The 23,004-nt window shown below is 36.6% G+C and overlaps 1 protein-coding gene across 1 annotated transcript; it reads right to left on the minus strand.

Moving 5' to 3' along the window:
- Nucleotides 1-1,883: 1,883 nt before the first annotated feature.
- On the minus strand, nt 1,884-14,308 carry LOC132169246 (disease resistance protein RPM1-like). Its single transcript, XM_059580311.1, has 3 exons — nt 14,143-14,308; nt 13,352-14,040; nt 1,884-4,712 (listed from the first exon to the last, which is right to left on the minus strand). The coding sequence occupies exons 1-3, from the start codon at nt 14,306-14,308 to the stop codon at nt 1,884-1,886; spliced, it is 3,684 nt and encodes a 1,227-aa protein (XP_059436294.1).
- Nucleotides 14,309-23,004: the final 8,696 nt, after the last annotated feature.

Genomic DNA, 23,004 nt, shown 5'->3' on the forward strand with positions numbered 1-23,004 from the left:
TGTTAGAGTTCTAACCAAATTCTCATACGTAGGAGAAGTTGGGAATGAATTCAATAGTATCAATGCCTTGTCTTCGTCTTCGAATTTCACATCAACTCTCTTCAAATCGCCGATTACCTGATTGAACATGTTGATGTGTTGGCTCAAATCCGAGCCCTCCGCCAACTTCAAGCCGTACAATCGCTGCTTTAGATAGAGCTTGTTCATCAACGATTTTGACATATACCGACTTTCCAGTTTCAACCAAACTGCCGCCAAAGATTCTTCGTCCATGACATGATACATCACGTCATCTCTCAGACAAAGTCGAATAGTAGCCACCGCTTTTGCCTCAAGTTCCTTCCAATCTATGTCTGGCATACCTTCTGGTTTCGTTCCATATAACGCCTTCACCATCCCTTGTTGCACCAAGAAATCCTTGACATGTCTCTGCCATAACCCGAAATTACTGGATCCATCGAACTTCATCACGTCGAATTTTGCAGAAGATGTGCCAATCTCAGCTATCGTAAAACTTGGCTCTAATACCAATTGTTGTTACCGTGCACAACAATGATGAATAATATGGAATCGAAAAGAGAGAGATCAAGAGAGAGTCGAGACACAAATTTACATTGTTCGGCAATGTGCCTACGTCCACAAGAGAGAGTGCGGCTATATTTTACTATTCAATAATATAAGGTTACAACATAACATATTTGTAGGAAAACCCTAATTGTAAGTATTTTGGAAAACCCCAAAATACCCACCCACAACTTATTTGTCCACTGGCCCACATAAACTAATTACACCCAATAGGAAAATAGTAGAATATGAGCCACTTGTTCCAACTGAGAGTGAGTGGTTAATATACTTAAGTTGTTTTAGAGCCTATTTGAGATTACATTTGAAAATAGAACTTTTAAGCCAAAAAGAACTTTTGGGGAAAAACTTCATTTTTAAGCTTTTGCCAAAAGTGTTTTTTTGGCTATTTTTAGGCTTTTTGGATCATTAAAAGTGCTTTTAATTTTTTTACCAAATAAATACTTTTTTCTTTAAACGGATTTTTTGAATGTTAAAAGCACTTTTAGACCCCTCAAACGCAATCTCAAACAGGCCCTTAAGCTCATTAGCTTAAACTTTTAGGTTAGTTGGTTTTCTAAATGGTATATTAATGTACTATTTGTTGACTCTCTTGATGGTTCTTTCACTTTCTTTAAAGCATTTCCGTGTAGTTTTAATATTTTAGTCTATGAAGTTATACTATAATGGAATGTTGTTTTGAAGTAATTTCGTTTTTTCTCTATAAATGATGAGAACACACTTTTTGAAAAAGATGAAAAATGAAGTTTTTTTTAAAAAAAGTTGTTTTTTTTTTTTTTGGATATAAAAGGCCTTTCCCCAACAGTGTCCCAAATACGCTCTAAATAAAAAATACATTATAACACCTTCGTATCAAAGTCCTCAAAATTGTTACATATGTGAATAAAATCCTCGGAAGAATTAAGCTTTTAATTATAAAAGATCCTTTATGTTGATTCAAGTCTAATTACAATTGCTAGATCATTTTTGTAACATAGATTAGTATCAAACAATTTTTATTGATCAAACATTAAAATATCAAATAAACAGAATTAAGAAAAAAAATTAAAAAAGAAAAAAAAAAGAAAGGGAACAATTTAAAATGTAAAAGGTTGTGGTAACAATTGAAACTATAGCCTAGGTTCGAACTCATTGGCTGATGCAAGTCTTATTAACCATGAAAATTTAGTTAGTCAGCCACAATGTGAAGAATTTTCTCATTACATATAACTGGAGTAGAAAATTTTCATGAAAGTATTGTGGCTTAGAGGCACATACCTTGTCTATCACTAAAACTACATGGTAGTTTGATTCTTCAAGTCTCACCCTTTCAATCGCTCCAACAAGTCTGAGTCACCGAGCTTATATATTTGATATCTTTCTCCTTTAATCCTATACCTGAAACGTATAGTACTTGCCGTCTTGACTTTCCAATAATCTTCCCCTCCATTTGGTTGCATCCGTAGCACAAATTCTCCTTGCATTTCATAGAAGTCGAGAATCTTTAGGCTTCCCAGGTGCTGGATTCCATAGGGTACCTCCTTCATTCGTGGGCATGGCCCAATCTCTAGTTGCTCAAGAACAGGCAATGATCCTATGCCTATTTCCACTATCTTTAAGTTTTTCAACTCTCTAAGTGTGAGCTTCTTGAGTTTTCGAAAACCGCCATCCTCAAAATGCAGCTGCTCCGCATTATATGCATGATTGAGGGTAAGGTTAATTAGATTAGGCAAAGCCTGGACAAACGGCAGTGGATCTTCCTCTAATGACGAGAAAAGTAAGACTAGTGTGACTAGATTCTGAAGCTCTGAAATCCAGTTGGGCAACTTCTCCAATCGCCCCCTTAGAGCGATATGCTTTAAAAATGGAGGTGGTGATGAAATTGATTGTAAGTCTATAAACTCATCTTCATTGATTGAGCCTACAATCAAAATTTCAAGGTGGACCATATTTTCTACGGAGGTACAGAGAGCCCTCCCACGTTTTGCAGTCATATTTGAAATGCCCAACATCCTCAATTGATGTAACTTTCCGAGCTCTTCAAATAAAACAACCCCATGATGATTTGCCTCAACAAGTGTTAGGGCCTGCAAGTCCTTTAAACATCCAACCCTTTCATGTACTTTTACGCCTCGCAATGAATAAAAGGTACTTTTAATTTCCAAGTCATGAGAATGAGCCAAAATCTGTCTCAGCTTATAAAGCCTAAATATCTCAATTGGTAGCTCACGCACTGCGGTTTCCGCGACATTTAGTGTCTGCAGATTATGTAGCCTACCCACTGACTTTGGAAGTATCTTCACTTTTGTTCTCCTCAAACTTAAGTACTTCAAATGGAATAAATTACCCACTTCTTGAGGAAGATAATCAATAGGAGCATCTTCAAAATCTAACACTTTCAAAAGCTTGAACTTTTTGAACAATTTAACTATGAAAGAATTGGGCATTTCATTAATGTTGAAGAGAAAAATAGAACGAACCCGAGAGTACTCACTTGTCTCAAAAAAATCTTCTCTAGCATCGTGGATGGATAGGCACCGACTTATACCATGGGAAGTGGTATCACCCACTTCCAAAACTTGAGCGAAATTCAACTCTCTAGCCTTCGATAGGATGGTTTCATGTAACAGATCATGGATTCTATACTTTCTATACATCTCATTATCAAGCTCCCCAAATGAAACTTGAACCAAGTTTCTGTGGTTGAGCTCCTTCAAGTATTCTTCTGCCACATCTTCCAATGATTTTCCCTTCTTTCCCTTTATAAAGCCCTCAGCTACCCATAGTCGAAGTAATCTTGCACCTGTGATTGAGTAGTCCTCTGGAAAAATGCCGAAGTACAAGTAGCAAGACTTTAGGTAGCATGGAAGATCATGATAACTAAGAGAGAGAATTTTTGTTACATTTGTAAGGTGTGGATTACATTCAAGCTCAGAACTGAGGCTATTATGCAACTTTTTCCATTCAAATGGCACCTTTTCCTTTGTTGACAGAAGACCACCTATGGCAACAATTGGAAGTGGCAAGCCTTCACATTTTTTGACAATGTCCATCGACAGTTTCACCAACTCTTTGGGGCAACACCTCTGAAACTCGGACTGGAATGCCTTTCTACAAAACAATTCCCAAGCCTTGTCTTGAGACAGAGGTTGTAGCTTGTGGACCTGATCGAATAAAGATTCTTTACAAGAAACACCAATGAGATCACTACGTGTTGTGATCATAATCCTGTTGCCTCTGTCATTGCATGGTAAAGCATGTTTCACAATTTCCCAAAACTCTATCTTCCACACATCATCAAAAACCACAATATATTTCTTTTGCTGTAAATATTTCCTGAGTTGGCTAATTAGTGTGATCTCGTCTATCATGTCTATTTTCCTTGGAGTCATTTCATTTTCATGGTAGACTTGCTTTATCATGGACATGAGTATCTTCTGGACATTGTTTGATTGAGACACTGTGATCCAAACATGACAGTCAAAATGTCCTTTCACTAATTCATTCTCATATACTTTCTTAGCAAGAGTTGTCTTACCAACTCCGCCCATGCCTACAATTGAAATCACAGAGCGTTTAGATGCTCCACCCACCAACAAGCTTACGAGCTCATCCCTCGTAGACTCAATGCCCACAACTTCATCTTCCTTAATGAAAAGTGAACCCACTCTAGGGTCATGCCATGAAACATTGGATTCACTGCTACTTGATCCTTGCTCTACGAAACGAAAACCATATCTTTCACTTCTTTCTTTGATTTCACGGATTGATATTTTGATATCGTGAATCTTGGTAGCTATGTCATGACGTGGTTTTAGTTTTTTGAATATGCGGCCAATTTTATGGAGAAGACCAATAAGACTTTGCTGATGACGATGTTGTGCCATGTGAAGAACATATTCATCTATTACGTCTTCTATATGATAGGCTACTTCTCTCACTTGTTTCACCCATGTTTTGACGCCATCTTGGAGGTCTCCTTTATCTGCATCTTTGAGGAAACATTGGACGCTCTCAAGTTCATCTCTAATGTCCACAACATCTCGGTGGACACCCCTTAGCAATTTTGATTCATGAGAGATCAACTGAACTAGCTCATTGATGACAAGGATCACAACGGTTTCTGTCATGGTTTCCTCTTTGATCTTCACCTAGTGAATGATATTGTCACAGTTAGAAAAGAATTTGGGCTAACTAACCCATCCCAAGCGCATAGCAGGACATGACACTTACTAAGAACTGTTTTTGTATTTTATAAAAAATAAAAATATCATTAAAAAGTGAAAGCGTAACTCAAATACACAGGAATATACAAGAGAAATACCAAGCTGAAATGAGAAAAAACAAAAAAACAAAAAAAAAAAACAAAAGAAACTAAAAAACTAAAAACTAAAAACTAAGCAAATTGAGAAAGACAAATGGAAATGTTCAAAGGTAAGGAGTATTGAATAACAAAGACTATTTATTCTAAGAATTGATATTAAACCTAACTGAAACATTTTCTTACAATTCTATTTCATCCAATAACCAAGTATTTGCACTACCAAATTAAATTCTATTTCATCCAAGAACTATGTATTTGCACTACCAAATTACTTAAAAAAAGGTCAATTAGAGATCTATAAATAACGCAACAAAACTTAATAACAAAATAAATTTTCTAGTTAAAGTACTCCATAACTGCCAAACACAATAACTCAAAAATCCCAATTCTTCTCTGAGATATATTCTCCCCGCAGCATAGTTTGAGTCCAATGTACTTATAAACTACAAACTCCAACTCTAACAAATACAACGACATACTTATTGAAACCTCTACATCTAACCATACTCCAACAATCAGTTAACTAACTATCTCAACTCGAGGAACCTCCTGCTAATTCTGAAATTAAAAAAATAAGAAATAAAAACAAACAATCAAATTAAGAATGGGGGCTAATGCTGAGTAAGAAGCATAGATAATAGGATTAGAAAATGTCAATCATTCCTCACAACCATTAGTAATATAAACTAATGCATTTACCAAGTGCATGTAATTTTCTCAACGAACAAGTAAAAGAAAATGTCCAGCAATATAAAAATAATTTTACTTTCATGAACATGGTTCAAGAATCGCATTTAAACAAGAAAAATGATATTTTTCAAATTCCATTAGCTAAGCAGCATACCTCGCTTGCTACCAAACCAAGTTGCCTTCCAAAAGTTGTAACAACTTACTTGTGCTCAAAACTATTTATAACAACTGATAAAAGCTTGAAAAACTACTATTTATTCTAATAAACTAAATTTAAAATAAGAAAAACCAATACTATAAGTAACAATAATAACATAACAATAAATATGCCCTAATTCATAAAGCCTCAACCTCATTTCTACAACCAAACTAAACTTGGCAGGCCTTAAACTAAGGAGTAATACTAAAAGTCTCTCTTGTGTATTTTCAAGATTGATGTGACATCTAAAATCACCATTGCGATTGTGATTGATCACTATTGAATTTTGATCAATTTGTAAATTTAAAAACCACCTCATTTTTTGAAGACACAAGAGTGACTTTTAAAATTACTCCAAACTAAGACATGACAGCATTGAAATTTCCTCCAAATTCTTCCAAACACCCCATTAGTGCACATACATAGCTGTCAAATGCTTCCCTATCCTTTACCACCCCTAACAAAAGCACACAAGCCAATAATGACCACTCTGAATGCTTGATCAGTACCTCAATTTCTTCTGCTAACCTGCTAATAATGTCTTAGATACATTCGCATAAATAATGTTTATTTGTTTACAATTAACGATAAGTTCTGTATTTCTCATCCCATAACCATCATATAGTTCAGTACGAGACCCAGCATTTCATACATGCCCATCAAACCCCTATAAACTACATGACCATGTTTCAGCGGTCACACATTTGGTCTCTGCTTTTTGACAAGCATACCAATTCTAAGGCGAAGACAACCATATTGTCAAACCTGCTTCTTAGCTAGCCTGCGTCAAGAGTTAAGCGTTCAAATAGAAGAAATAATCTTGCAGCAGATTCTGCAACAAAGAAACATCAGAAAATCCTACTCCATTTAGTTCTACGAAGCCCAGAGAAGTATCACTTCCCCCTATTGTAAGAATCACTTTGACTATTTTATTCAACTATTTTTCGTTCTTTTATTCACCAATATTATGTCATTCATATTTCCTTCTTCCAACTACTTCTCATAAACTCAAACACAAACAATCTAAATCTTCCCCTCTTAAGCAAACCCAACGAAACCAAGAATACCCACAACCCAAAAACAGAAAACCCACATAAAAATCCAATCTTTAAAGCAAAAGAAAAGGATGCCAAAAAGAAGAGTCACGCTCAAGACACCCAAAAAAAAAAAAATCTATGCTCAAAAGAACGTTGCAGAAACTAGAGGAATTTGAAGCTTTTACCTTGAATTACGTTTGGTATGCTGCATTGAGTTTGACAAAAATGTTGCCAGAGGAAGGTAGCTTGCGGGTGGTGAGATGACTGCTGTTTTTAACTTGTGTGGTAGCCCAAACGATGGAGAAATTAGCTTCAGTTTCAGTTAAAAGTATGGAAAAGTTATAGGCACAAAAACAGGGGTCTTCGCTTTACATAACCATCTTAACCACAGATAAGAGTATTATATATGCTTCTGATTTGCCTTCTATTGGCTCAACTAGTTTTCTTTTCCATATTCGTATGATGCTTTACAGGAAGAAATTTCTGTTCAATAAGTAATTCTCCTTGGAAACTCATACCCTTTTGACCATTTCTTAATACCTCGCAGTACGAGAAGTCTAGCTGCAGTGTCGAGTGAGAACATCCGAATTACTCTTTGACTAATCAGCTCACAAGAAAATTGAACCAGGATACACGCAAACAATTTAATGTTTGCCAACTCTTTTGAGATTTGGAAGAGGCTAACTTTGAAGAATAGTACGCAGTATTTTTCTGGTCTATCATATTCTTCAAAAGCAAATTAAGCATACAACCTCCTCTTTTCCTCTGACCAACCAAAAGTCTGGTCCATTATTTAGTAGGCCGCCAAACAAGGAAAAAAGGGTCAGCTAAACAAGGTCAAGATTCCGTTTGGTTTGTGCTTTGAGGTGGTAGAGACCCGAAAGAAAAGGAAATAACTTCTATAAAGACCGTCATAAACTACAAAATTCTTTGTGCCTTCCAATAAAAGAATGACATCTCAACATGAAACACAAAAACACCTCTGTTAGTTCTTGTGTTGACTTAATTCAGTTCCAAAATGCAGAGGTTACCGTCCATGGGCTCAAACACTGATATAGAATGTTCAGAATCAAATCTCCACCGTTCATAATTTAGATTCATGTGTCATGAATGTCCCTGCAAAATTTCAGCTCAATCGGACCACAAACGCCCATCGATCGGAGATGTTGATCAAGGCTGAACAACATTTCCAAAATGCTGTTTTCTCCCCACTGCAGGCCATGTCCGGACAGGGTGCTAGGCTGTCCGGACAGGCTTTCCAGGAAGCATATTTTTGCTCTGCAAGGCCCTGTCCGGAGACCCCGTACCAATTATGCCCAAAAACATGTTTTTAGTGGGCCTAGGTTTAGGGTTTGATGTTGTTAAGTGCCAAAATATTCATATTTTAGCCCTTAAACTTATGTGTGTTAATTCCTTAAGTGTTGTTAATTTGTGTTATTTTAGTTCTTTTGTGTGTTTTCCTTGCTTTTGTAGGCTTTTGGAAGAGAATGAAGTAAATTTGGAAGATTTAGGCTCAAAGAGATAAATTGGGAAAAGTTGGAGTTCCTGACAATGGGATCGAGCGCAAGGCACCTGCGTTCGAGCGCACTACCAAAGAAGACTAGCAGCGAGTGCAGCCACGTGCAATTGTGCACACATAGAAGAGTCTCGATCGCAGACATGCGATCAAGCGCACACAGGTTGCGATCGAGCGCACTCATGCGCTGGAGACACATCAAAGGCGACTAGACTCCATTTCCTTCCATATTAGGGTTTTCCAAGTCCCACTTGTAATAGGAATAAAACCCTACGAATTTTCTAGGTTTACTATTGTGTCAAGGACTTCGAAAAGCCTATAAATAGACCTCTTAGCTTCTAGGAATAAGTGTGGAGAAAGAGGCACAAGCTCTGGAAAGGAACTGAAAGCTAATCAAGAGGAGTTTAAGTTTTTCTTCTCTTCCACCTTTTATTTTTATTATGTAGTTTATATTTTAATTAGGGATCGATTGAAGCCCTAATCATGTCTTTTTATGATTGCAATATTGGCACCTTTGCTACAATTATATTTTGGTATATTTAACTTGATTAATTCCTATTATCTTATATTCCTCATATGCGTTTGCCTGATCAACATATGTATGTGGTATGAACTATTTAATTAAATCAATTTGGATGATTGAGTCTTGGATTTAATAAGAGTAACAAAAGAAATCCACATCGGGTTCTTAGGTTAATCAACATGGGGAACTGGGAGTAGACACCCATGCCCTAGGCCTCATGTGTTTATCGATTTCCACAGATTTATACTTTCTTAAAGAACAATTTAGTAGACACCCATGCTAAATCCTTTAAGAAATAAAAGAATTAGAGTAGACATCCATGCCTAATTCGTTGCTTAGGAAAATCAATAGCTTAAGGAGTAGATACACATACCCTTAAGTTGGCAAACATTAGATATACCGGTATACTTAGTGCATTGGCATATTGTTATCTTAATTAGTCTGATTAGTGGTGGATATCAAAATCTTAATCCTCTTTAGTTTTAGTTGATCTTTTATTTTATTTCTTTACATTAAATTCAATTGTGACAATTGAATTTTATATGTTTAATTAAATAGGAAATTACTTCTAAACATAATTTACCAATCCTCGTGGGAATGATCTCATATTTGTCTACTATACTATCGTTTGATCTTGTGCACTTGGGAGTAAAACGTACCAAGTATTTACCTATTAATTTAGATTGGTATTTGGTACAACAGATGTACTGATATATATATATATCAATATAAAAGAGAGGCACAAATTTTCGCCCCCAGAGAGTTCGGCGGAGGTTGTGCTAAGAGAGATCATATATGGTGAGCGTTAAATTGAATCTCTTAGAGTTTTAGTTATTCCTTTGATAAATCTACGGTTGAGAAGTCTATCGGAAGGGTCCAGTAAATTAATAAGCTTTTCACTGAGTAACTGGACTTCTTGCCTCAAAGCATTGAGTGTTCACGTCAAAAGGTGAAGAATTTTGATTTGGTTAATGTCATGGTTAGTTTGGTTTCGTAGCGTTTTTGACTCGAGTTAGTAAGTCCGAGGGGTGTCTCTACACCTAATGCCCTAAAACCATCTGGTTTGGGAGTCATTGACTTAACACTCGTTACATGGGTCAATTAGAAAGCTTAAGGGAATCAAGCATTGCACAACCTAACGAAAAAAAAAAAAAAGAAGAGAAAAATATGCCATTGTTGTTCATTCTAATAGGGATTTCAATAAACTTAGAGATATTGAGACATTACACATTAGAAACAATTGGAAGCTTCATATTTATGTGCTAGTTCACTTTACCCTATTTTCAAACTTGTGATGTCGTAGCATATCTTTTGTAAGTAATTAAATTTTAAAATTATAATTCATTGTGAAGATGGAGTTTATCTTTTTAAGCTTGCTAATGAATGAGAATCATGGTTTTGAAGTGATGCTTTAATTTTTGGAATAACATGAACTCTTGCATGATCTTTGTGAGTAACATTTCTGGAAAACCCTCACGAGACGTCACTCGTCCACTAGGGAATTCCTAGGGGTTTAAAAAGCTTGTTGCATACGCTAAATGCAATCGTACATCCCACGAAAGATGGATTTATCTTTTGTTTTCTATTTTTCATTCCTGTTTTTAGTTTTGTATTGCTAAGGGACTAGCAATATGTAAGTTTGGGGGTGTGATAAGTGGTAAAATATTCATATTTCCAGCCTTTAACTTGCATGTTTTAATCCTTTGGTTTTGGTTAATTAGGCCATTTACTTCCTTTTTGTATTTTCTTGTGTTTTATAGGCTTTTGGAAGAAAAGAAGCGTTTGTGGACAAATTCCAAGCTTAAAGAGCAAATTGGGAAGACCTAGAAGATATGGTTAAGCTTAGCCAATCATGGTTAAAGTTTAATCAAATAAAGGAAATGATTAATTCGGAATTTCTCACATTAAAGTCAAATCGGATTGGATGCAAAATTGGATTCTGAACATGTCTCGGTATGTTGACCATAACTTTCAGCTCAGATATCCGATTGAGGTGATTCAAGCTCCATTGGAAAGCTAACTCAAAGGGCTACAAATCATTGTGAAATATCATTTTCCCAATTCGGAGCAACACAAGACCAAAATCACGTCTCAAATCAGGACCGTAATTCTGGGCGAATTCTAGTCCGATTTGGATTTGGGTTTTCTCTATTCTAATTGGACTTGGACTTAAAACTCCGAATTTCCTAGGATTACTAGGGCTTCTAAGACTCTCTTAAGCCCTATAAATAGACCCCTAAGCCTCACAATTTAGATCATCCTAAAATCCTTAAATCCTTTGAAGAGGCACAACTTTGGGGAGAGGAATTGGAGGCTACCTTTCGGTTCTTTCTTTCCTTTATCTTTTTAGTTTTATTTTCATTATGTGTAATTAACTCTTAAGGAGGGCTAGATTGAAGCCCTAATTATGTTTATTTAATATTACAATATTGGCGCCTTTGTGATAATCATATTGTGTTGCTTAACTTGATTAATTCCTATTTTTAGGAATTCCTCATATATATGTAATTGGCCATTATATGCATGTGGTATGGACTAGTTAGTTAGATCAATTTTGATGACCGAGTCCTGGGTTTAACATAAGTGACAAAAGAATCCACACCGTGATTCTTGGGTTAATCAACATGGGGAACCGGGAGTATACACCCATGCCCTAGGCTTCGTTTGTTTGTCGATTTCCATAGAATATATGTTTTTCTAAAGAACAACTTAGTATACACCATGCTAAATCCTTTAGAAAAGAAAAAAGTTAGAGTATACACCCATGCCTAACTCGTTACTTAGGGAAATCAACAGCTTAAGGAGTATACACTCATGCCCTTAGGTTGGCAAACATTAGGTATTCATAATATGATTGGATCATTGACATATTATTATATTAATTGAGCATAATTAGTGGTGGATATCAAAGCCCTGCCTTTACCTTTACTTTATCTTTATATCTTTTTATTTTTCTTAATATCAAATCTGTGACAATTTGATATTTTTAATTAATTCTAAATAAAATCACAATCTCCGTGGGTTCGACCTCGTACTTGCTGCACTATACTATTGTTTTGATCTTGTGCATTTGCGAGTTAAAACGTACAATTATTTACCTATTAATTTAGGTAGATTTTTGCACAACAGAGCTCCCTGGTACTGTGATCAATCGCAGGGTACCTGCAATCGAGCGCAATACCAAAGAAGATGCTGCACGAACTAGGCTAGGAGCGATCGAGCGCAGGCCAAAAGAAGGATCAATCGCAGACCTGTGATCGAGCGCACACGGGCTGCGATCAAGCGCACCTGTGCGCAGGAGGCATCCCAAGTGGCGACTATAATGTCCCTATTTCCATATTAGGGTTTTTCAAACTCCAAATTGTAATAGGATTGAAACCCTACGAAAACCCTAGGGTTTACTACTTTTTCAAGGACTTCTAAAGCCTATAAATAGACTCCTAAGCCTTTAGAATAGACAGGCTTGGAGAAGGGAGAAGAATAGGAGCTCTCAAGTCAAGTCTCGGGTTTATTCTTTCATTTCATTTCATTTATTTTATGAAGATGTTTAACATCAACTCTATGTGTAGCTAATTTATTTAGTAGGGCTAGATTAAAGCCCTAGTTATGTTAAATTAATATTTTAATATTTGCGCCTTGTGATGATCATGTTGTGCTATTTAACTTGATTAATACCTGCTTGCATGAATTCCTCATATGTGTGTGCCTGATCAATATGTGCATGTGGTATGGACTTGTTAGTTAGATCAATTTGGATGACCGAGTCCTGGGTTTAACTTAAGTAACAAAAGAATCCACACCGCGATTCTTGGGTTAATCAACATAGGGAACTAGGAGTATACGCCCATGCCTTAGGCCCTGTGTGTTTGTCGATTTTCATAGAAAATATGCTTTTCTAAAGAACAACTTAGTATATACCATGTTAAATCCTTTAGGAAAGAAAATAGTTAGAGTATACACCCATGCCTAACTCGTTGCTTAGGGAAATCAATAGCTTAAGGGGTATACACCCATGCCCTTAGGTTGGCAAACATTAAATATGCATAACTTGATCAAAGCATTGACATATTGATATACTAGTTTAATATAATTAGTGGTGGATATCAAAGCCCTACCCTTTGTCATCATCACATCAACAATCAACTTTTATTTTGCTTTTGCTTAAGGAATCTATTTTTAAACATAAATTCAGCAATCCTCGTGAGAATGATCCTGTACTTGCACCTTATACTACCATGTTGACCTTGTGCACTTGCAGGTAAAACGTACAATTATTTACCTATTAATTTAGGTATATTTTTGCACAACACAGCCTCACCATGTTGACCTTGTGCACTTGCAGGTAAAACGTACAATTATTTACCTATTAATTTAGGTATATTTTTGCACAACACAGCCTCACCAACTCTCGGGGACAACACCCCTGAAACTTAGACAGGAATGCCTTTCTACAAAACAATTCCCAAGCCTTGTCTTGAGACAGAGGTTGTAGCTTGTGAACCTGATCAGATAATGATTCTTTACAAGATACACCAATGAGATCACTGCGTGTTGTGATGATAATCCTACTGCCTCTATCATTGCATGGTAAAGCATGTTTCACAATTTCCCAAAATTCTGTCTTCCAAACATCGTCAAAGACCACAACATACCTCTTTTGTTGTAAACATTTCCTCAGCTGGCTAATTAGTATGATCTCATCTGTCAAGTCTATTTGCCTTTCTTTTGCCTGGTAGATTTGTTTTGACATGGACATGAGTATCTTCTGCACATTGTATGACTGAGACACAGTGATCCAAACACGGCAATCAAAATGACCTTTCACTAATTCATTCTCATATACTTTCTTAGCAAGAGTTGTCTTACCGATTCCGCCCATTCCTACCACTGATAGCACCGAGAGTTTAGATTCTCCCCAAACCATCCAGCTTACGAGTTCATCCCTCGCAGACTCAATGCCCACAACTTCATCTTCCTCAATGAAAAGTGAACCCACTCGAGGGTTATGCCATGTAACACTGGTTGCACTGCTACTTGATCCTTGCTCTGAGGAATTAAAACCATATCTTTCACTTCGTTCCTTGATTTCACGAACTGATATTTTGATATCTTGAATCTTGCTAGCTATGTCATGATGTGGTTTTAGTTTTTTCAATGAGCGACCAATTTTATGGAGGGAAGCAATAAAACCTTACCGATGACAGCAGTGTGTCATGTGAAAAATGTATTCATCTATTACGTCTTCTATATGATAAGCTGCTTCTCTCAGTTGGTTTACCCGCGTTTTGACACCATCTTGGAGGTCTCTTTTATCTGCATCCTTGACGAAAAATTGGATGCTCTCTAGTTCATCTCTAATATTCACAACTTCTCGGTGGACACCTCTTAACAGTTTTGATTCATGAGTGATCAATTGAACAAGCTCGTTGATCACAAGGGTCACAATGGTTTCTGTCATGGTTTCCTCTCTGATCTTCACCTAATTAATGATATCGTCACAGTTAGAAAAGAATTTGGACTAATTGTCACGCCTTAAGCCAAAAGCAAGACATACGCCCACTAAGAATTGATATTTGTTTTTACAAGTAATCGCACTATCATTAAAAATTGAAAGCGCAACCCAGGTACACAAAGACTATACAAGAGAAACACATAGCTAGAAAGAGACAAAAAAGAACAAGTAAGCCTGCAAACTAAGCAAATTAGGAAAAACAAAGAAAGTTGTTCAAAGGTAAAGAGTATTGAAGAATAAATAATATTTATGGTTGGAACTAACATTAAAGATAATTGTAACATTTTCTTACAATTCTATTTTATCCAAGAACCAATTATTTATACTACCAAATTACTCACATAACATCAATTAGAGATCTATAAATAATACAACAAAACTTAATAACAAAAAACTTTTCTTGTTAAAGTACTCCATAACTGTCAAACACAATAAATCAAAAATACCAATTCGTCTCTAATATATATTCTCCCAGCAGCACAATCTAGGTCAAATATACTTAGAAACTACAAACTCTAGGTCTCATCGTTTAAGAATACAAATAACTAATACAACGACATACTTATTGAAACATGTACTTCTAATCATACTCCAACATCAGCTAACAGAGTATCTCAACTCGAGGGACCTCTCACTAAATCTGATTTTTTATTTTTTTTAAACAATGATGTTCATTTGTTTACAATTAAAGATACGTGCTGTGTTTCTCATCCCATAACATCGTATATATCAGTACCAGACCCAACATTTCATGCATGCCCATCAAACCCCTATAAACTTTTATGGACATCTTATTACCTTATAGTACTGTATTTAGGAACTCCCAAATGCACAATGCCGTTAACCCACCAGAAAAACTATATGACTATGTTTCAGCGGACATCCCACCATATTTGGTCTATGCTTTTTGACATGCATCCCAATTCTAGTTTGAAGACAACCATATATTGTCATGTACACATGACAATGTGTTGCACAAAAAATAAACACTAGTAAAATCATATGCACAAGCAAGCTCATGATACTGAAGACAAATAGCAACAATTATATTGGCAAACCTGCTTCTGATGCTTATTGCAGAATCTGCAGTAAGATTATTTCTTCTATTTGAACACTAACTCTTGACGCAGGCTAAGAAATAATCTTACAGCAGATTCTGCAATCAAAGTCAGAAACATCAACATCTACATTTAGTTCTTCAGAATCCAAAGAAACATCAGAAACTCTTACTTCATTTAGTTCTACAAAACCCAGAGAAGAGAAGCATCACCTCCCTCCACTGTAAAAATCACTTTGAGCATTTTATTCAACTATTTTTCGTTCCTTTCACAAATACTATGTCACTCATTTTTCCTTTTCTTCCAACTACTTCTCATAAACGTGAACACCCACTATCTAAATCTTCCCCTCTGAAGCAATTAAGCAAACCCAATGAAAACAAGAACACCCACAAGCCAAAAACAGCAAACCCACATAAAAATCCAATCTTTAAAGCAAAATAAAAGAATATCCAAAAAAAAGAGTCACTTTCAAAAAAAAAAAAAAATCTATGCTTACAAAAAACATTGCAGAAACTAGGGGAATTTGAAGCTTTTACCTTGAATTACACTGGGAATGGCTGCATTTTGTGGGTGATTCAACTAATTTTATTTTCCCATATTTGTATGATTCTTTAGAGACCTTCTAGTCGTTCAAATAAGTAATTCTCCTTGGAAAATCATTCCATTTCGACCATTTCTTCATATCTCTCAGTACAAGAAGTCTAGCTGCAGTCCATGACATCCGGATTATCTTAAGAACCCTCTATTAAATAATTATTCATTTCCTTACTAGGTTAGGATTTCTTCTCCTACTAGGATTAGGGTTATTAATTCTATTCCTATTGAGATTAGGATTATTTTCTACTCTATAAAAAGCAATGTAAGTGCCTTTAGACCAAGCATCCAATAGCAATTTCAATCAATTGCTATAAGCAAATTGTGGAGGCTAGACCCCCTCGAAGAGGTCATATCTTTCTTTGTTTTTCTTTAGTTTTTCTATGATTTTAATTGATAAGAACTACGATGTCATAGATAGCCGATGTGTGAACTCTAAGTTAGGTAAAAATCGAGAGTCATCAGAAGTTCGATCGTCACGAGAGGAAGACGCGAGATCAAACAAAAATCGAGAGTCACTAGAACCTCGATTACGAAGGGAGCAAGAGTATGGAGCTCCACGTATGAAATTGGAGTTTCCGTGTTGGGATGATGAAGATCCATCAGGATGGGTATCCAGAGCAAAGCGATTCTTCAAATATCACCACACACCTACTGATTCAAAAGTGGAGATAGCATCAATCAACTTGGACGGGGATGCCATACAATGGTTTGATTGGTTAGTGGCTTGTCATGGAGAACCAACATGGGTGAATTTGTGGAGGGACTTCTTCTTCGATTCGGTCCTTCAACATATGATAATGTGGATGGAGGGTTTGCGAAGATTCAACAGACGTCTACTGTGAGTGAATATCAAAGTCGCTTTAAGCGCCTCTGCAACCGAACTCGAGGCTGGTCCGAAAAGTAGTTGGTAGGGACTTTCATTGAGGGACTTCGGTCAGAGATACGACGAGAAGTCAAGGCCCAACGACCAAGGACAATCACAGATGCATTTTCAATTGCAAGTGTACAAGAGGAAAGGCCGAGCGAGGAAAATCGCAAAACGACCAGAGTAATGAGCAAGATGGCTGGTGGAAGTACTGGTGCTCCAAATTTATCTCGAAAACCATCCGTTACTCGGTTGACATAAGAAGAGCTGAAGCAACGGTCAGCTAAGGGGCTTTGTTGGCATTGTGATGAGAAGTGGCACAGAGGACACTAATGCAAGCAAGGAAAATTGTTAATGATTGAAACCATGGATGTATCGACACACTCAGACATTAATAGTGGGGAGTCTGAGTCCGACAATGAAGAATCTGAAACCACAGATGATCTGTTGGCAGTTACCGTTCATGCATTAGTCGGCTACTCCAACCTGCAAACAATGAGGGTTAGCGGATATATCAAAAGCCAACCTGTCACAATTTTAATTGACATAGGTAGTACGAACAATTTTTTAGATGAGGATGTTGCCAAAAGACTTTCACTTCTGGTGGAAACCTGTGATAAGTTTGAGGTAAAGTTGGCAGACAGAAGAACCTTGACTTGTGAGGGTAAATGCTCGAGAGTAAAACTTTTAGTGCAAAATCAAGAGTTGCGAGCCGATTTTTATCTATTACCACTGGGTGATTATGAAGTAGTGTTGGGAATTGAGTGCCTACGACCTCTGGGAGATGTACTATGGAATTTCTCAAAGTTAATTATGAAGTTCATGTTAAATGGGCAGAATGTGACTTTCCGCAGCAAACGAGGAGGAAATGTTACTACTGTTGGTAGCTACCGAAGGCAGAGGTCAATGAACAAGAGAAGCCAGAGATAGAATCACTTTTGGAGGAGTTCGAAGATATATTTTCAGAGCCCAAGACGTTGCCTCCAAAGCGAACCCATGATCACCATATTCCTCTCTTACCTGGAAGTGCACCAGCCAATGTTCGGCCATATTGTTATCCATATGTTTAAAAATCCAAGATTGAGAAGATTGTGAAGGAGATGCGAGATTCAGGTATTATCCAACACAGTGTTAGTCCTTACTCTTCTTCTGTTTTGTTGGTCAAGAAAGGATAGGTTGTGGAGAATGTGTGTTGACTATAGAGCATTAAATCACATCATTGTCAAAGATAAATATTCGATTCCTGTCATTTATGAGCTGCTTGATGAGTTAGGAGGTGCCCAACATTTTTCTAAGCTGGATTTGTGTTCTGGATACCATTAGATCCGAGTTCATGAGGATGACATACCCAAGACAGCTTTTAGGACTCATGACGGCCATTATGAGTTTTGGTAATGCCTTTTGGATTAACCAATGCGTCGTCTACTTTTCAGAGTCTGATGAATGATATTTTTCGACCATATCTCCGTAAGTTTGTATTAATCTTTTTTGATGACATCCTTATTTACAGCTCAACTATGGAAGATCATTTGGACCACTTGAGACTTGTTTTTACTATTTTACGAGAGCACTCATTATTTGTTAAGAAGTCCAAGGGTAGCTTTGTGAGAGCGGAAGTGGAGTATTTAGGTCATATTGTATCACGCAATGGTGTGGCAGCAGATCCATCCAAAATTCAGGCAATGGTCAATTGGCCCGTACCAAAAACAATCAAAGCCTTACAAGGGTTCTTAGGGTTGACTGGGTACTATCGTAAGTTTGTAAAGGACTATGGTAAGATTAGTGCACCTTTAACGGTCTTATTGAAGAAGGATGCATTTCGATGGCATGATGTTGCAGGTGAGGCCTTTGCAAGACTCAAACAAACCGTGACAGCCACTCCTGTTCTTGCATTACCAGATTTCAACAAAATGTTTGTTCTTGAATGTGATGTGTCGAGATTAGGTATTGGGCAGTGTTAATGCAAGAATGTCGACCTATTGCTTTTACTAGTAAGGCATTGTCTCCTCAGCACTTAAGCTTGACTGTGTACGACAAAGAGATGATGGCTATCATCCATGCAGTAACTAAATGGAGGCCTTATTTGATCAGGCAACATTTCCAGATACGTACTGATCATCGAAGCTTGAAGTACATTCTTGAGCAACGAATTTCATCCATGGAACAACATAAATGGGTTACCAAATTATTGGGGTATGATTATGAAATTGTTTACAAAAAGGGAGCAGGGAACTTAGTTACAGATGCCTTGTCACGGATTCCGGAGCATTCACAGGTTTTTGCCATTTCTATTCCAGCATGTGCTACTCTTGATCAGATTAAAAAAGAACAACAAGAAGGCCCTGAATTAAAGAAAGTCATTCAAAAGCTAGAGCAAGATCCTTCCACTATTCCCCATTTCTCATGGCACACAGATCACTTGCGGTATAAGGAACGAATAGTTTTGGCTTCTCATTCTTCCCACAAATCAATTATTTTACAGGAATGTCATGACTCACCCAGTGCTCGGCATTCCGGATTCCTTCGTACTAACAGACGAATTACTTGTATTTTTTATTAGAAGGGTATGAAAGCGGACATCAAACAATTTGTCGCCGAATGTGAGACATGTCAACGTCAAAAGGGAGAAACAATAGTAAGCCCTGGACTATTACAGCCACACGCAATACCGGAGGAAGTATGGACAAACATATCCATGGATTTCAGAGAAGGATTACCATCATCAAAAGGTAAAACTACCATTCTTGTGGTTGTCGACCGACTCACAAAATATGCTCATTTTTGCCCATTAGTACACCCATATACAGCGATCATTGTTGCTCAAGTATATGTGGATAATATTGGGAAGTTGCACGGGATTCTCCAATCTATTGTAAGTGATCGTGACGAGGTGTTTACTTCAAATTTTTGGAAGGAGCTATTTCGATTGCAAGGAATTGTTGTTATAAAAATCTACCTAAATTAATATGCAGATAATTGTATGTTTTACCCGCAAGTGCACGAGGTCAACATAGTAGTATATGGTGCAAGTACAAGGTCATTCCCATGAGGATTGCTCAATTTTGCTTAGACTAGATTCCAAAAATAAAATAAAACAAAGATTGGATTTGAGTTGATAATAATAAAAAGGTAGAGCTTTGATATCCACCACAAATTATATTTATATAATATATCAATATGCCAATGCTTTGATTATGTTTTGTATATCTAATGTTTGTCAACCTAAGGGCATGGGTGTCTACTCCTTAAGCTATTGATTTCCCTAACCAACGAATTAGGCATGAGTGTCTACTCTAATTCTTTTCTTTCTTAAAAGATTTAGCATGGGTGTCTACTAAGTTGTTCTTTAAGAAAACATAAAACTATGAAAATCGACAAATACATGAGACCTAAGGGCATGGGTGTCTACTCCCGGTTCCCCATGTTGATTAACCCAAGAACCAATGTGGATTTCTTTTGTTACTTTTATTAAATCCAGGACTCGGTCATCCAAATTGATTTAATTAACTAGTCCATACCACATGTATATGTTGATCTGGCACACACATATGAGGAATTCATGAAAGCAAGAATTAATCAAGTTAAATACCACAACATGATCATCACAAAGGCGCCAATATTGAATATTAACTAAAAATAACTAGGGCTTCAATCTAGCCCTACTAAATAAATTTGTTACACATAAGTTTGATGTTAAATATCTTCATAAAATAAAATAAAAGAAAGGAAAATAATAAACCCGAAACTTGAACTTGAAGAGCTCCAATTCTTCTCCTTGGAAAGTGTATATATTCTAGACGTTTAAGGGTCTATTTATAAGCCTTAGGAATACTCTAGAAACCCTAAAAATCGTAGGGTTTGAGCCTTAGTTTGCACTAAGTTACAAAACCCTAGAAGTTGCACTTTCCATATCAAGGCTGGCGGCTGACTTGCCCATCACACACGGGTGCGCTCGATCGTAGCCCGTGTGCGATCGATCATAGGTCTGCAATCGATCCTCTTATGCTGGCATTCGATCGTAGATGCCTTGCACTTTGTGGTCTTCGCCTGTAGTGCGTTCGATCGTAGCTCCCATGCGATCAATCGCACTACCAGCGCCTTTAATATTCTCAAAATAGCTCTTTTAAGTTCGAAACTTCTGAGATTGCTTCTTTTTCTTCAAATGACCTATAAAAGCAAGGAAAACACATAAAAGAACTAAAATGGCATAAACTAACTAAAACTAAAGGATTAACACATGTAAGTTAGGGGATAAAAATATGAACTTAACACACCCCAAACTTACATGATGAGTGCCAAATATTGCATATTTAGACTCCTTAATTTGCATTTGCTAAGCCTTTAGCTTTATTATGTTCTAATGTTTTGGTTAGTTTTGGTGTTTTTGTGATTTGTAGGTTGTTAAGAGAAAAATGATGCTATAAGGTGATATTTGCAACTCATTCCATTAATTCTGGGGCTTGAGACACTTCATGGAGCATTGGCAGCAAATTGGGATCGAGCGATGATTCACACTCGATGAGTCCCACTAAAAAAGGCAATATCTAGAGTTGTATAGCTCAGATTGAGGTGATCTTGGTGTCATTAGAAAGCTAACTCAAAGATCTACAAAGTTATGTTTCACAAGAGTAGGCTATTTCCGACTAAAACTGCACTCGAGGGCACGTTTAGTGTGATCGAGCGCACTCATGCCCTGCGCGGCAAAACACATGTTGCATGAGTGCGATCAAGCGCACTCGGCCAACCTGGCAATGCTAAAACCCTAAAATTAGCTTATAAATATCATTCTTTTTCTTTGTAAACATACAGAGAAGAGCCACGGGCTTCGTACTTTGTCAAAATTCGTGTTTTCTGGGTTTTTGGAGCTTTGAACTCCAATTCTATTGTAAGTTCTACTTTTCTCATGATGTCAATTCAATTGTTTATTGTTTTTGTTATCATGAGACGCTAAAACTTTCAACTAAGGTTGAAGATGAAGTCTCGTCATTGAAATATTCTCATTTCTGCCCATTAGTACACCCATATACAGCGATCATTGTTGCTCAAGTATTTGTGGATAATATTGTGAAGTTGCACGGGATTCCCCAATCTATTGTAAGTGATAGTGACGAGGTGTTTACTTCAAATTTTTGGAATGAGCTATTTCGATTGCAAGGAATTGTTGTTACAAATATCTACCTAAATTAATAGGCAAATAATTGTATGTTTTACCCGCAAGTACACGAGGTCAACATAGTAGTATATGGTGCAAGTACAAGGTCATTCCCACGAGGATTGCTCAATTTTGCTTAGAATAGATTCCAAAAATAAAATAAAACAAAGATTGGATTTGAGTTGATAATAATAAAAAGGTAGGGCTTTGATATCCACCACTAATTATATTTATATAATATATCAATATGCCAATGCTTTGATCATGTTTTGTATATTTAATGTTTGTCAACCTAAGGGCATGGGTGTTTACTTTTTAAGCTATTGATTTTCCTAAGCAACGAATTAGGCATGAGTGTCTACTCTAATTCTTTTCTTTCTTAAAGGATTTAGCATGGGTGTCTACTAAGTTGTTTTTTAAGAAAGCATAAAACTGTGGAAATCGACAAACATATGAGACCTAAGGGCATGGGTGTCCACTCCCGGTTCCCCATGTTGATTAACCAAAGAACCGGTGTGAATTTCTTTTGTTACTTTTATTAAACCCAGGACTCGGTCATCCAAATTGATTTAACTAACTAGTCCATACCACATGCATATGTTGATCTGGCACACACATATGAGGAATTCATGAAAAAATGAATTAATCAAGTTAAATACCACAACATGATCATCACAAAGGCGCCAATATTGAATATTAACTAAACATAACTAGGCCTTCAATCTAGCCCTACTAAATAAATTAGTTACACATAAGTTTGATGTTAAACATCTTCATAAATAAAATAAAAGAAAGGAAAAGAATAAACCTGAAACTTGAACTTGGAGAGCTCCAATTCTTCTCCTTGGAAAGTGTATGTATTCTAGAGGTTTAAGGGTCTATTTATAAGCCTTAGGAATACTCTAGAAACCCTAAAAATCATAGGGTTTGAGCCTTAGTTTGCACTAAGTTACAAAACCCTAGAAGT

This window comes from Corylus avellana, chromosome ca2 (genome assembly GCF_901000735.1).
Source record: "Corylus avellana chromosome ca2, CavTom2PMs-1.0".
In the NCBI taxonomy this organism is placed as follows: Eukaryota; Viridiplantae; Streptophyta; class Magnoliopsida; order Fagales; family Betulaceae; genus Corylus; species Corylus avellana.